At 44.6% G+C, this 15,133-nt stretch overlaps 1 protein-coding gene across 2 annotated transcripts; it reads left to right on the top strand.

Moving 5' to 3' along the window:
- The first annotated feature begins 1,234 nt into the window (after positions 1-1,234).
- Positions 1,235-14,899, top strand: Ogfrl1 (opioid growth factor receptor like 1). Of its 2 annotated transcripts, none has more exons than XM_021169850.2 (7): positions 1,235-1,559; positions 5,417-5,503; positions 5,682-5,760; positions 8,185-8,263; positions 8,368-8,434; positions 8,546-8,691; positions 14,194-14,899. In XM_021169850.2, the coding sequence occupies exons 1-7, from the start codon at positions 1,323-1,325 to the stop codon at positions 14,891-14,893; spliced, it is 1,395 nt and encodes a 464-aa protein (XP_021025509.1). In that variant the 5' UTR covers positions 1,235-1,322; the 3' UTR covers positions 14,894-14,899. The 2 variants fall into 2 exon arrangements, with proteins under 2 accessions (XP_021025509.1, XP_021025499.1); XM_021169840.2 differs by having other exon boundaries at positions 5,679-5,760.
- Positions 14,900-15,133: the final 234 nt, after the last annotated feature.

Raw genomic sequence — 15,133 nt, 5'->3', positions numbered from 1 at the left:
AGTTTTTATGAATGGATATCTGACCAGAACGTTCTCTTTGTGTGGATTAGGGGTCCATTATTAGTTTTTGAGCCCCTGATAGTCATAAGGTCATTAAAGGTGAAGCTAGATGCCACTCCAGAGAGAAAAACCTGGCTTCATTTTGAAGATGAGGAAACTACTGGGGTCTCAAGAAGCTACATGACCTGTCCAAAGCCAGAAACTACTAGTAGAGGCACACCCTACTGTGACGTTTGGAAAGAAGCAACCACTGATTTATCTGTGGAGAGGCATCTGCTAGCCGAATCTTCCTTATGCAATACCCATCTACCTGTATTTGCAATTTATTTAATTACTAGTTCTGAGTACAATTGATGCATCTAATAAAACTAACCCATGATCCCAGGCAAAGTCCCACGGCAGAAAAAAATCCTATCAAGACTCAGGTGCAGGTATCGGGCCACTAGCTCCTGGAGTTTGTTTCACGCTCTGCCATTATCAGATTCTTTGGTTGTTATTTTGCCTAGAAGTATTCTTACAGCAGGTTCGCCTCTGGTCCTTAGAACCATAGTCTTCAGCACTCCACTTAGAACCAGCCTGTTCGTTGTATAAATTCCGACGTTCTTCTGCCCAGAGCACAAATGTGGACTACTCACCGATGAAATAAATGTGCTGGCCTAATTCTTCGTGCTCCTTTGTTTCGAGAGAAGTTTGCTTTTAAGATGAGGGGACAGAGAGCTCTGACTTTTATTTTATAGACTGCAGGGACTCTAGGTGGCCTTAAGTACTGTTCCCGAAGCTTGGATTTCCTGTTTAGAGGGTGCACTGTCAAGATTAGCTTTTGTCTTCTGCTGTGGCTAATTTGTCTTCCTCTTGGAGCAGCCAGTGGAGGCGGGGTGTGGGCAGGACCGGCCTGCTGATGGAGACACCTCCTTCCACTCTCTGACCTGGGCGGGATCAGGCATATCGCTTGGCTGGGAGGAGCCCCAAGGGGGCGGATCCCGGTCCACAGGGGCGGGGCAGCTGACCCCTGGCCACTCCCGGGGACCGTGGAGGGGGGCGCGTCTCGGTGGAGCTGGTGCCGCGCGCTCGGGAGTGGGTTGGCCTCGCTGGGGCGGGGCGGGGCAGGGCGGGGCGGCGGCGGGATGGGCGGGCTGGGACGCGTGCGGCGGCGGCTCCGGGGGACCCGGCTCCTCCCCGCCTGTGCGCCGGAGCGCCGGCGGCCGCGCTGAGCTGTGCGGCGCGGGCCGGGCGAGCAGCCGCCTGCGCCCCGAGCGAGCGGAGCGCGGCCATGCCCGGGCCCTAGCGCGCTGCCGCAGCCCGCGCCCGCCGCCGCCTCTTCAATGGGCAACCTGCTCGGCGGGGTCAGCTTCCGCGAGCCCACCACCGTGGAGGACTGCGACTCCACCTGGCAGACCGATTCGGAGCCCGAGCCCGAGCAGCCGGGGCCGGCAGGCGGTGGCGAGGGCCAGCAGCACGACGAGCCAGAGCAGCCCAAGCAACCTCCCGAGAGAGCCGGAGGGCGGCCCCGCGCCAGCCCCGTGCCCGAGGACCACGCCGAGGCGGCGGGCGCGGAGCAGGTACGCGGCCCCGGGACCCACGGTGGGCCCGGAGAGGTCGTGCTCCCGGCGCCCGGGAGGGGACTGCCCCCCGGGGATGCAGGGCGGGATGCTCGGCGTGCTTGGCCCGGGCACCCGACCTAAGGGAGGCTGCGGTGCCCAGGATTGCCCGCCCCGGGGGCCTTGTTGTGAACCTTGCAGGGAAGTCCCCCCAAGGCAGACCCCGAATCCACTCGGTGTTCTTTGCCTCTGCAGCGCAGCTGGGTGATGCGAAGGTGGGGTGGGAGGAACTAAACTAAAAATAGAAGATTGTGAGGAGGACCCGGCCAGTGCCTGTTATTGATTTTTTTTTTTTAATTTTCATTTTTTAAAAAAAAGATTTAAAATGTTATTCAGAGCAAGACAACTGAACTGCAGTTGCGAAGCGGCCCGCAGCCTCCCCCCTCCCAGCGAGGGTCCAACGGGCATTAAAAGTATCACAGAAGGTTCCTGAGCAAACTTAAAATAACACCGTTCATTTCCCCAAGAGAGACCTTGCAACGACTTGAGTATTCCTTTAACATTTACGTTCACCCAGAAGACTTGTTGATCCAACCAAGCTTAAGTCAGTTGACCAATACAGTTAGGTAGATAGGTTAGAAGAGAGATAGATGGCGTCCCTTAACCTCTTGTGGCTTCAGAAACTTTTAAAAGGAGGAACTGTATATTTTTAAAGAAGTCTGCACCGTTTAAGGTTGGTGGTTCTATATTAGGCCTCCCTTTTACAACTTGAAGGAAAATGGAGCCCAAATCCAATGTGACTTTAGGGGAAGCATCACCCTTCCAGGAAGTCCGAGCCTTCCCATCCAGGTTAATTGAGCGTGTTATTGAATGGAATGCAATTTCCAGGTGTGCGGTCCGTTTTAATTCCCCATTTTGGAGAACTGTGAGCCTTAAAGGAAATCTTGTCCAGAGCATACAAGAAGAGAAAGTATGTCTGTCAAGGCCCTGCTAATGAGATCGTGGCCACCCTTGCCTTGTGTTCCCGTTTGTATTTTGCACTTAGTGTTATGTGCTCAACCCCAAAACGATATTGCATGCCACATTTCAGTGTCTTATCCTCCCATTTGTCTTCCAAGTAAATAGCAGATAGCCACTGAGAAGTTTGGAATTAAAGAAACAAAAACAAAACAAAACTTGTTAATACAATTGACTAGGTCAATTGTAAAACAACATACCATTTCAACAAATACTCTGCAACCTGAGTAAGAATAGAGCATCCTTTAACTGTTAATGTTTGTTCCTGGAAGTTCTACCAGACTTCTTAAATAATCGTTGTGACGTTGTTTTGATTCCTTCCTTACCCTATTTGCCCACTATGCGGACCGGTCAGTTCCCCCTTTAAAGTAGGTTGCAGACTGGCTTCTCCCGCTCACTGTCTTTGCTCTCATCCATCTCTGTAAACATTAGACAAAAGATGGTACCACTAACTGAAGTGAGGAAACCTGGGGTGAAAGATGTTTCAGAGGTTAAGTCAAGGCTTATGCTAAGTTTTACGTCCTATTAGACACCCAAGTGGATGGTCGAGTAGTTAATGGTCTCTATAAATAGATGCTCCATCTAGGCTGGAGCTATAGGCATGCGTTTAGTATCTATACACTGATGCTCCGTCTAGGCTGGAGCTATAGGCTTGCATTTAGTATCTATACATAGATACTGTCTAGGCTGGAGCTATAGGCATGCATTTAGGATAAGTTGTACTCAAAAAATAAAATCAATGCAAGATAAGAGGTCATCAAAGAGTCATGAGGGGTGAGAATAAGGCTGTCTATACGGGTTGTGATTAAGAGGAGCTAAAATAAAAGGGAGCAATGGTACAGGAAGCAAGTCAGGAGAGTGTGGTATTCTGACAGCCACGTGTTAACACTGCTTCAGGGCCTTACAGGGTCCAGAGCTGCTGGGAAGTCCCTGGGATGACCACTGAGACATGATTTGAGTAGATGGGGATTTGTTTGGAAAGTTCCTAATAGTCCCATTTTCAAGCAATGCTGTGGACAGAGTGTTACTTAGGCCGTGGGCTGTAGAGGAAAAGAGAGTATGCACAGTTCCTTGGTGATGATTCACTTCAGAAGAAAGCAGAGACACAGCTTGCAAGTAGGATAGACCCAGGTCAAGGGAGGCGTTATGGTTAGGATTGGAGAGAAGACAGTGTGCTTGGTGGCTGCATGGAATGGTTTGGAAGAGCCAAGTTTTGATGATCTAGGGAAGGGGAGTGTTAAGGAGCAGAATCCTTGCTGAGGAGGTAAAAGCGGCCAGGGTACAGCAGTGAACGGGGCAGACTCTGGCGGGCTGAAGGATGTCATCATTTACATGGTAGTCTTGGGGAACAGGCAGGACGTGAGTCGTTAGCTTCGTTTCACAGATGATAAAACTAAGATTCAGCTAAATGATTTGCTTAAGGCCTCACAAATATTAAAGAGCAGGACCAAGCCTCACCTTACTCTCCTGCATCCAGAGACTTGGGTCGTTGATCTTCATGACAGGATTTTTTCAAATATCCATCACTTCTAGCAGGGACAAAACTGGTTCTGACCCAATTAGTAAGACATGGAAGCAGCGACTTCTTACACTGTTGCTGGGCTCTGAGCCTTGTTCGCTTCCTCTTAAGTTCCAGCAGCTTTGTTCCCAAGATGCCGGCACTAATAACTGTCAGTCAGGTGTGTTTGCACGGATGTGTTTGGTAAATGGGAACGTGCTCTCTGCAAGTGCTTGTGGTTGTAGCTCAGGCTAAATAGATTCTGAACCTTGCTAGGCAGAGCTATTTTGAAAAGTGTGGCAAGAACCAGAATTTGAGCTTTTCCTTGCTTATGTAACATGACAGTGTAACTACTGTTAAACAGCGGAGGACTTGGTGTTAAAGTATCTCTGTACTTGTAGTAAGAGTGAGAAATCACACCACTTCAGAAATGCGTGAAAGCTGCTTAGAAGATGCCAGTCTGTCAGCACAGACAGACAGGGTGGGAAGGGTTGAGACAAAGGGTTGGGGGCAGACTTCTTGAATATTCATATCTCAGCACCGCGGTCTTCTTCATCATGTTCCGTTATACAGTCCTGAGTGTCACTGGACAAGTGCGTTTTGCCATACAACATATGGTCTGGATAATTAGAGGTTATTAGACCTGCATCTTCTCCGTTTAAAATGACATCACATTGCTGGCACTTTGTAAACAGCATGAGCGAGGCATCACGTAGAAAGTACTTCAGTGTTCATTCCACCCGAGAGCTCTGTCTTCTTGCTCTGTGTATTTATGTCAAGTTTGCTGATTTCTAGCCCACTGATCATTGAATGGGCAGATGATTACTCATGCCTTGTATGTTTGTTATGGTGCTTTGAAGTAGTTTAGAAAGCTAATTTAGTTTAAAGCCCTCCTTTTCTTTCATAAATATTGCTTGACTTTCAGGCGCAGCCAGGAGATGAAAATTTAATGAGAATCTTCTGCATAGAATTGATTTACCAACTTAACCCTTTCATGGCACCCTAGGAAATACGCTTTGTCACAGGCTCCATTGTATAACACCTGGTGGAACATGTTTTCAATTCGTTCTGAGCACTGTTCTGCATCGATACTGATCCTTAGCATTTGCCCTCCACGGGCACTGAACAATAAAGTCTTTTTATTTAGTGATATACCTTAGGACAGAAGTTTTTAGTGCAAATAAGGCAGGTTGATGCCAGCAAGCACAGCCCGAAAGCATCATGGAAGAGACAGAATCGTTTCCTTCATCTTGGCAGGTTGGAAGTGCTCAGGGGTCTTTATGGAGGTTGACTCTTTTAAGTTTGTTGCAGCAGTTTCTCAGTACTGTTCTCTGTGTAAGTGGAGTTCCACTTTGTGTCCTAGGGCGGCGAGTCCACGGAAGGAAATGCCAAACCAAAGAGAAGCTTCTATGCCGCGAGGGATCTGTACAAGTACCGGCATCAGTACCCAGTAAGAGAGGGCGGGGCTTTTGCAGTGTCTACTCTTGTCGTCTTTCTGTTTCTCTGATTTTACTCTTCCAGTAAACAAACATGTCAGAAGGGTCCTTGTGCCGTGTGTGTGTGTGTGTGTGTGTGTGTGTGTGTGTGTTTCCATACACCAGAGATTAATTTATCTTTTCCTCTAGCAGAACTTCAAAGATATCCGATATCAAAATGACTTGAGCAACCTTCGCTTTTATAAGAACAAAATTCCATTTAAGCCAGATGGTGAGTAAGCCACCTTGCTAACATGCAGGTTTTAAACAATAACATGTACCTGGGCGTGCGTTCCTTCTTCTGGGCTTCATGCATTCTTGCTGCATTTGCTGGATGATTACCTTGGTTTTGGCTTGCCGTGCCGGCTGATGTGTCCCCGGAGCCCTGGCGGGTAGGGCTGCTTCCATCCATTTAGTGAGCTGTGGAGAAATAGATATTGGTTAGTTGCACCTTCTCACTATCTGTGTGTCTTGGTGGTTATTGACAAGTTAGGAGGGGCAGGTTTCTGTTTGCTGGTTTAGTTTAGTTTCTTTCATTTAGGGAGTTTTAGTCTTCTTTTATGAGCAGAAAAGAGGAAAGATTTGTAGAGCTATCGGATTTTAAGTGATTAGACCTTGGAGGGGGTCAGATTCAGCTTTTTCATCTTGAAGATGTGGTTACTGGGATTTGAAACCTGAATGGCTGACTTGCTGGGCCACAGAATTGATTTTAGAGTGGACCTAAGTTGTTCCAGGGTCCGCAGTTCTTTTTGCTATGCCATACCTAAAAAAATTACTTAGAAGATGAACAAATATAGTGTTTGTCTTTAGAATTTCCTCTGTCACTTTTCAGAATCAAGGATTGGGGAACTACAGCAATCCCAGTTCAAACTGGGCCAAATAAATGTGCCTCGTTCACAATCGTACGGCCTCCCTCATAGAATAGGAGCCTTCCCAAGCCCATAGTGAAAACTCGCAGATTACAAACTCACAGATAAGCCAAACACTGGGGCAGCCCAGTGTGCCTCACAGTGGGTATCTGAATTGTGTGCAGGCAAACAGAAGCCAGATACACTCCTGAGGAGTTCAATGTGGGGTGGCCCGATTGCCCTGATTCTTGTCATTTGCTCTCAGTGAAAGCTGAGTGACATTCAGAGCCATGAGTCAGCTGGTGAAAGTCCTAGATTGTGAGCTGTGCTGGCTAGCTTTATATCAACCAACACAAGCTGGAGTCGGTCGGGAAGAGGGAGTCTGAGCTGAGAAAGTATGCCTGCCAGATTGGCCTGTGGGGCATTTTCTGGAGTGATGACTAACATGTGTGTGCGTGTGTGCGTGTACGCGGGGGTTACCTCACCACGGGCAGTGCCGTCCCTGGGCTGGTGGGCCTGGATGGTATGAAATAGTAGACAGAGCAAGCTGGTAAACAGTATTCCTCTATGGCCTTTGCTTCATTCCCTGCGCTGAGTTTCTGGCCGTCCTTCCTTTTAGTGATGGAATGTGATGTGAAAATGTGAGAGAAATAAGTCCCTTCCTCCCAGTGTTGCTTTTGGTCATGGCTCTGTCAAAGCAGTAGGAACCCCTAAGACACAAACATTTCAGAATGCCACAACCATGGGAAGGAGAGAGTCGTGGGGATGCTGGAAGAGAGTTCAAAGTTTGGAGGTGGTGTTTAGAAGGGGGGAATCCGGACATTTTGTCCTGAGGAGTGTTGCTGAAGTGGGCAAATCCAGGTAACTTGAACTTTTTGGTATTCAGAAGTTTGGAGGGTATAATGCACAGTGTATTTACCGTGATTTAAAAAAGAAAAAAGATAAAACCACGGGAAAATGACTCCAGCATGTTAATAATACTGAAGGAAAAATGGTGTGGTGTTACACAGATTTCTGGGAGGGGCCTTGGGGTCAGGCTGCTGGTCTTTGAGGAAACAAGGAGATGAGTTGTGGGTGTGGTTTTGTTTTTGTTTTTTGTTTTGTTGTTGTTGATTTTGTTTGCTTTCTGTAAGATTAGCTAACTGGCCCAGGCTGAGGACTGTGGCAGACTTGAGGATCACAAGGATTTCCTTAAGTTCTTACTGGCGAGCATGAGCCATTGTCAAAGGGCCTGCTTTCTGCAGGCATGAAGACTTGTGTTCCACTCCCACCCGACTTTGTAACTAGTGTGTGACATTGAACAAATTGTGCTGTTATTAATTTACTAATGTGAGACTCTGAGCAAATATTCCACATAAGAGCAGTGTTTTCCTGTTAGTCATGTGGAGATGGTAATGTTGTTTGAAGCAGTTTCCCTGCACAGAGGCAGATAGCAAATATGTTAGGCTTTGGAAAATAGTCCATTGAAATACTCAAGCCTGCAGGTGTGAGCAGTATAAAAATGTGTGCTTGTGAATATTATCACAAAACGTTGTCTTGTGTTATTTACAAAACGCTTGTTAGGCCATCATTTGCCACCCTCTGTGCATCACCCAGTATGCACTTCTGTAATCCGAGGTGCTGCTGTCTTTATTTTAATTGGGCTTTTAACATTACTGGGTGTATGGCATAGGATATTCCACTTTTAGGATCATTCTTGCGTGTTGCTTTTAAACTGAACACTTTAAGACTTGTGTGACTCACATGTTTTAATGCCATCCCCATGTTTTTAATGAATGGTTCCATTTTTCTCAATATTTGCCACATAGGTGTTTACATTGAAGAGGTTCTAAATAAGTGGAAAGGGGACTACGAAAAGCTGGAGCACAACCACACTTACATCCAATGGTCAGTAACACATTCGCCGCCTTGAGCCCTGTCCTGTTTAATCTTAGGTTTTCAAGACAATGTTAATTGAAAATTGTTCTTTCTTTTTTTTTTTAACAATCAAGGCTTTTCCCCCTGAGAGAACAAGGCTTGAACTTTTATGCTAAAGAATTAACCACATATGAAATTGAGGTAATGCAATCTCAATTCCCTTTCCAGAAGGTAGCCACATAATATCATCATTTTATTGTCCTGATAGCAACCGAGTCATTTCAATTGACTTTTCCCCTCCTTTTATATTAGGAATTCAAGAAAACAAAGGAAGCAATCAGAAGATTCCTCTTGGCTTATAAAATGATGCTAGAGTTTTTTGGAATAAAGCTGATTGATAAGACTGGAAATGTTGCCCGGGCTGGAAACTGGCAAGAAAGATTTCAACATCTTAATGAGTAAGTGAAGCCTAAGTGGTACGCCATTGGTCTCTTCCTGTAGCTGCGTTCTCTGGAAAGTAGCAATAGCTAGCCATTGGAAAGTAGCAATAGCTAGCCATTGGAAAGTAGCAATAGCTAGCCATTGGCATAGGTCTGTCTAGCTGTTGGGCATGGAAATAGCTAGTCATTGGGTGCTGGATAGGCTAGCTATTGGGCATAGGACTGGACATAAGAACAGCTAGCATTTGAACACAGGAATACATAGCTGTTGGGCATTGAAATAGCTAGTCATAGGGCACAGGACAAGCTCTAGGTATTGGGCCTAGCAACTTGACATTGTCCAATTGTAAATATTGAGGAAACAAAAATGAATTGACATTACCAGATATTGGGCATAGGACTGGCTAGATGTTGGGCATAGGATTAGCGTTTTTTGTTTTTTGTTTTTTGTTTTTTTTGCCGTAGGACTGCCTAGTCATTAGGAATAGGGATCAAAATCTAGTCAGAAATGTGTTTATTCCATCCCGTGCATTCTAAAACAAAGCGTAGGAATGAGAATGAACAAATTCTACAGAGAGCTGACAGTTCTACTCCAGAGTGGTTTCCTCTTGAGTCCTCGGCCTCCAGCCCAACGTGGCTTCTCTCCTTATATATTCCACATTTCAAGGAGTTTATAGTTTTTCATATGTTCCCTCTCCTAGGCTATAGGAGTACACATCATTTGTAATATCTTCATGCATGCAAGCTTCTTTGGTTCCATTCATAAATGCATTCTGTGATGTATAAAACTGGGTTCATTTGACGTGGCCATACTTCTACCTAACATAGAGGAAAAAGCACATTTGTCTTCATGAATTAGGGAAAGGACAAAACCTACTTCTGATTAATTCCAAAATCTATAAAGGAAAATTTAGCAGCTTTCTTAGATGAGTTTGGCTGTACCTTTTTGTTTGGATATGTGTAATGGTGATTAATACTTATAACCAAAGTTTAGTTTTAAAAATATTTTCTCCATATGCACACTGATTTTTTTCCTTTTTAATTATAGAGTGACTTATGAGTACTGGACTATAAAACTAACAATTTTAAGAAACTTTTTTTAGTACCTTATAATTAGCTGAACTGGGCAAGAATTAAGGAAAAAAAAAAAAAAACTAACGCAAGCAATTTCTCTTTGGCAAAAACAATCAGAGTTTTGGCATCAGCTCTTTAAATTTTTTCCAGAATTCTCCTCACTTTGGTAAAAGGAGTAAAATATTAGTGTTGAGGCCCCCATTTCCTTTGTTGTAAGTAACACTGTTAAATTAGGAGGTTCAGCCGAAGCTTTGAAACTCGTTAGGTCCTGACTGGAGACTCACTGGCTTATACCAGGTGAAAGTTTGATACGTAAGCTAATGTAGGTGCAAGACATGCCTCTGCCCACCTAATGCCGATAACCATATCTGGATGGTTTCTCTGTCATACTGTTGAAGAAAGCTATCTGCAAGTAAGGCTTTGGCAAACAGTGGTCACACCTCACCCTTTGGGTGCCCACCTCTCTCCTTTTGTTATTTTTGCTTGGAACGACATTCTTGTTTGGTACGTTGTTGTTGAAGTAATAAGTCATGAAGAGAATGTGAGCAAAGGCTTAAAGCTTCCCTAGGGTATCATTGTTAGGTCTTTTTGTTTATAGCCCAAACCAGAGCCCTTTCTGGAGGCTTTATTTAATTAGGTCATCTCTTAGCCTCTGATGAAGAATGGCCTGAACTCCCAGCCTTCCCACTCAGTCCCAAACTAGCAAGCCCTCTCCCTCTCATCCAATAGCTTTCTGCTTTCCCAGCTCTGGGTGAACTCTCCTAGGGGGGAAAAAAATTACATGTAGATGCCTGCTTGTCTGTGGGTGTGCCACACGTATGTGATGCCTGCTTGTCTGTGGGTGTGCCACACATATGTGATGCCTGCTTGTCTGTGGGTGTGCCACACGTATGTGATGCCTGCTTGTCTGTGGGTGTGCCACACGTATGTGATGCCTGCTTGTCTGTGGGTGTGCCACACGTATGTACAGGTGTGCCTCTAGAGGTCAGAAGAGGGCGTCAGATCCCCTGGAACTGGAGTCCCCAGGTAGTTGTGAACTGCCTAATGTGGGTGCTAGGAGCCAAACCTGGCTTCTCTGTAAGGCTTTCCTGTTTATTTATCTTTGAGACCAGATCTCTGAGTCTAGGTTAACTCCAAATTTGCCACCATTTTTGGCACCATCTTCCAAATTCTGGGATTGCAGACACATGGTATGATTTTTTTCATCACCGAAAGTTTTTATTGATTAGGTTTGGGCAGAGGATAAGGAGTGATATGGACGTATCTCCTCTATTTTCATTTGGATTCTTTTGTGATCCATTCGTAATGTCATTGCTCATCTGTGATTAAAGCTGGGAGGCATCTTGAGCTTTTTACAGTAGGCTGGCCAGGACTTGGTTGTGTGTATAGCTCAGTGGAGGAAAACTGTTTAATCAGAGTAAACTGAAGTGAAATTGAATGAGTAAGTGACCTGGATAAAAGTGGTGAAATGTGTTCAGCTATTAAAGTACAGATGCACAAATCTCCTGCTAAGATGCTGGCCAGGTCACATTTGTGATGAGGTAGGATTCCTGAGCCTCACTGAGTCTAGTTTTGGGTTTTATGTCCCTGCTGTGCCTTCTTTTGACCTATCTGATCTTCTGATAAAATTAGCACCGCCCCTTTGTCACCATAGCAGCCCCTTCCTCCATTCCTTGGTGTGGAAGCCAGGGCTGTGTACAGCTCCAGCCATATTTAACTTCTCTAGCCTCCATTTTGCCTTTCATTTCGACGTTTATTTCAAGCTGTCCTGAAACAACCAATTGCTTTGTTTTATAGATAATTTTTTTCTAGAATCCTAATCATTATTTTTCTCAGCTGCTCAGGTTTTTTAACTTCTTTTTTTCCTCGGTTGCATAAATGCTTTAACTTGTGAATATGTAAATACCAATGAATGTATATGCAAATGCCAAGTTTCCTGTTCCTCTTAGAGGGGTTCTGGCTGCAGATCTGGTATCTGCTGCATCCTGTAGTGCACCTTTTCTTTTAAGTAGTCTCCCTGTCTTCTCCACTCCTTGTTCTTATGAAGTCAGTTGTGATACAACGTTCTTTCAATATAAGAGCCCTACATGCATGTGACAGCTAAATCACTGTTGTTAGTGGGATAGTGGCTTCACATTACCCGAGTCAGGTGGTCTTCAAACAGTCAGGAGCAGTTACTGCTTCCCCAGAGGGCCAGTTCCTGTGGGTCAGGCACCCTCTTCTGACCTTCTTTGGCTCTTGCACACGCATGACACATATACACTAAACAGGTACACACATAAATAAGTTTTTAAAAGTTCAAATATTACAGATTCATAAAACTGAGACATATGTGCTGGGTTTTACCCTTTGGATTACAAATTAGATTTTAAAATAATACTTTTGGGGCAGATATCCAAAAGGATGTAGATAACAAGTTTTCTTTTATTCCAGTAGTTGCTTAGCTCAAATAACACCAATTTTTATTTTGTCTGTATTTGTTTTTAAAATATAAGACCGGAAACTATGTACTTATATATCTCTAGTAATTTGACATATTTTTCCAACATTCCCAGGTGATTTAGTAATTACTTCTAATAAAAAACTCAAGCACTTTTGGAAGCCGAGGCAGATATATACAGTGCTTTCAAGAAAATTCAATGTCTGCTCTAAAACAGAAGTTAGCAAGTTAGAAGCAAGTGCTGATTCTGTTGTTGTAGCAATCCTGGGTAAATACATGCCCGACCTGCTGACCTCAGGCGTGGGTCTGTGATGGAGGAGAGGGCCCTAAGGGCTCAGCCAAATGTGTGTGTATGTTCAGCTGAACAAGGCTAGGGAGATGAGTTATGAATTGTAACAAAGTTTGGAAAACGCTAGTCCAAGCATGGCCTCGGTTTTGAAAGAGAAAGGTATAAGTGTCATGTGGGGGAAGTGTGTGTTTAGAATCAAGGTTGTTCTAAGTAAGATCTGAAGCCTTTTAATAAGGCAAGGCTGGTAAAGATGGAGAGAATAGGTTAAATTGAATTCAGGTGTGCTGTTACTCAGTCCTAAATCCTGTTGTTGTAGATGATACTAGGAGTAACAACTGGGGTGCTAACACCTGAGGGTGATAGCTGACACGTGCTCATAATCCCAGGTGGTACGCTTGCAGCCACACTGCATACGTGAACACAGGCACCCACAGAAGAGTTCTAAATAACGTCCCTATTCACTGAGTTTGTTCTCGCCCTCCATTTGTTTCCTCTCGTTGGAGTTTTGCAACGGGGGCAGTGAGAGTGAGAGTTCTTTTTCCCCCCATTTTACAGGTGCAGACACTGAGGCTTAGATGGGCATCATACTTTTTCATTGCAGTTAAGGAACTCTCTTAGGTCCAGAGATTTAGTCCGTTATCAATCATCATGGAGGGAAGCATGGCCGCATTTAGGCAGACGCGGTGCTAGAATGGTCACTGAGAGTTCTACCTCGGGATCAGCAGGCAGCAGAAAGAGAGCAACATTTGAGCCCAGCTTTGGCTTTAAAGCCCCAGAGCCAACCCCCAAGGTGACACACTTCCTCCAACAAGGCCACACCTCCTAGCAGTGCCACTCCCTATGGCCAGACATTCAAACACTTGAATCTATGGGGACCACTCCTATTCAAAGTGCCACAAGTAATAACGCTAGGGTAAGGCAAGCTCTGTCAAGTAGTTTTGTTTTCTTTGTCAGAATTCTTCTAGGTAGACAGAGGACGAAGCACTGCTTTCTGGATTTTGCTGGTCATTTGGTGCTGTTAATGATACCGTTCAGCTTTTAGCTAGTGCATCTCTGTTAGCTAGTGCATCTCTGTTTGTTAGCTAGTGCATCTCTGTTTAGCCCTGGTTACCTGTGACCAGAAGCATACTTCTTTGATGTCTCAAGTTCTGAAGTTCACCGTAGATGGCAGAAGTCGTATGTACAGAGTCCTCCACATCCTCTGTTTTGTTCCACGATGAGGTTTTTAAGTTAGGCGTAGTAGGAGACAACAATAACTAATAACGAAGCAGAGCTTTAATAACATTACCATAATAAAGGCTACGTTCATGGCTCCTTCACTCTCTCATCTTCTACCATGGTCGTTTCTTTTCTTATGGCCGCATCGACTAACCTGATGCTTGGCTGTATGTGCGAAGCTGCTCTTTTAGAATACTAATCTTCAGTGACAATAAATTGGCCCCAGCAAGGACAAAGTCAATCTTAGTGGTTCTTTATGTTGATGCGTCTCTTAAAGAGGAGAGTTGGTTTTTACATTTGAGTTTCACACTTGCTAGATTACACTGCAAGGTTTCACATCCATTAAACAAAATGCATTCTATTTTTTTATTTCGTTAGAGTCACTATAAGACTTATTTTCTTACTTTGCATTTCTGTAAACACCCTCTCAATAGTTAGGGTTTTTCTACTTTTCTTCTCCTGATTCTTTTCTCTCATTTTATTCAATGCTCTCTTTCAGGTCTCAGCACAACTATTTAAGAATTACTCGAATTCTTAAAAGCCTTGGCGAGCTTGGATACGAGAGTTTTAAATCTCCTCTGGTAAAGTTCATTCTTCACGAGGCTCTAGTGGAGAATACTATTCCCAATATCAAGCAGAGTGCTCTGGAGTACTTTGTTTATACAATTAGAGACAGGAGAGAGAGGAGAAAGCTCCTGCGATTTGCCCAGAAACATTACACACCGTCAGAGAATTTCATCTGGGGGCCACCTAAGAAAGAACAGCCAGAGCGAAGCAAAGCCCAGAAAACCCCGACTCAGCCCGCGTCGGGCTCCAATGGCCAAACGTCTACACACAAGAAATCCAAGGACTCCAAAATTTCCTCAGGAGCTAGTCACGTAAACAGCAAATCAGTGGAAGAAAAAAAGGGGGCATCAAGAGAGCCTGGGGAGGAGGCGGACAAGCCGAGCCCAGAGCCTGACAGTGGAGATCCCAAGCCAAGAAACACAGAGAAAGACAGTGCTGCTGACCAATCTGATTCTCCACCCGAGCAAACAGTTACTGATACCGCAGGAAAAGGGGAATGTCCAACTTCTTCTGAAAAAGATGGAGAAGGGGAAGAGCAGAGCCAAGACTCTGAAAATCCTGAAAATGCCGGTTGTCATGCTGAGGTAGTGACACAGCAAAATGTCACAAACCCACAAACCAGTTCTGGTTAAAGAAGTAAAAACAAAACAAAACAAACAAACAAACAAAAAAAAAAACTGCTTTCTAATGTGTCCTGAAGAACAGAAATGAGGTCACATTTAAAATGATAGCCACCTGTGACTTTTGCTGTAAGCCCTTTGTTCTTGTTTTTATTTTGGATCACAATGAATTGGACATTTAATAAGAAGTTTTAAGACCAGATCCAATAAAAGAATACATTTAGGATGTGTTTTCAAATTCTGTATATAACA

Source organism: Mus caroli, chromosome 1, assembly GCF_900094665.2.
Source record: "Mus caroli chromosome 1, CAROLI_EIJ_v1.1, whole genome shotgun sequence".
Lineage (NCBI taxonomy): Eukaryota > Metazoa > Chordata > Mammalia > Rodentia > Muridae > Mus > Mus caroli.
The sequence above is the reverse complement of the archived record's forward strand: the minus strand, read 5'-3'. Positions and strand labels throughout refer to the sequence as shown.

Bases quoted from the DNA above. Each gene is read 5' to 3' on its own strand.
- Ogfrl1 (XM_021169840.2), top strand. From the start codon at position 1,323: ATGGGCAACCTGCTCGGCGGGGTCAGCTTCCGCGAGCCCACCACCGTG. The intron at 1,560-5,416 runs GTACGCGGCCCC...TTTGTGTCCTAG, and splicing joins AGGCGGCGGGCGCGGAGCAG to GGCGGCGAGTCCACGGAAGG. The intron at 5,504-5,678 runs GTAAGAGAGGGC...CTTTTCCTCTAG, and splicing joins AGTACCGGCATCAGTACCCA to CAGAACTTCAAAGATATCCG.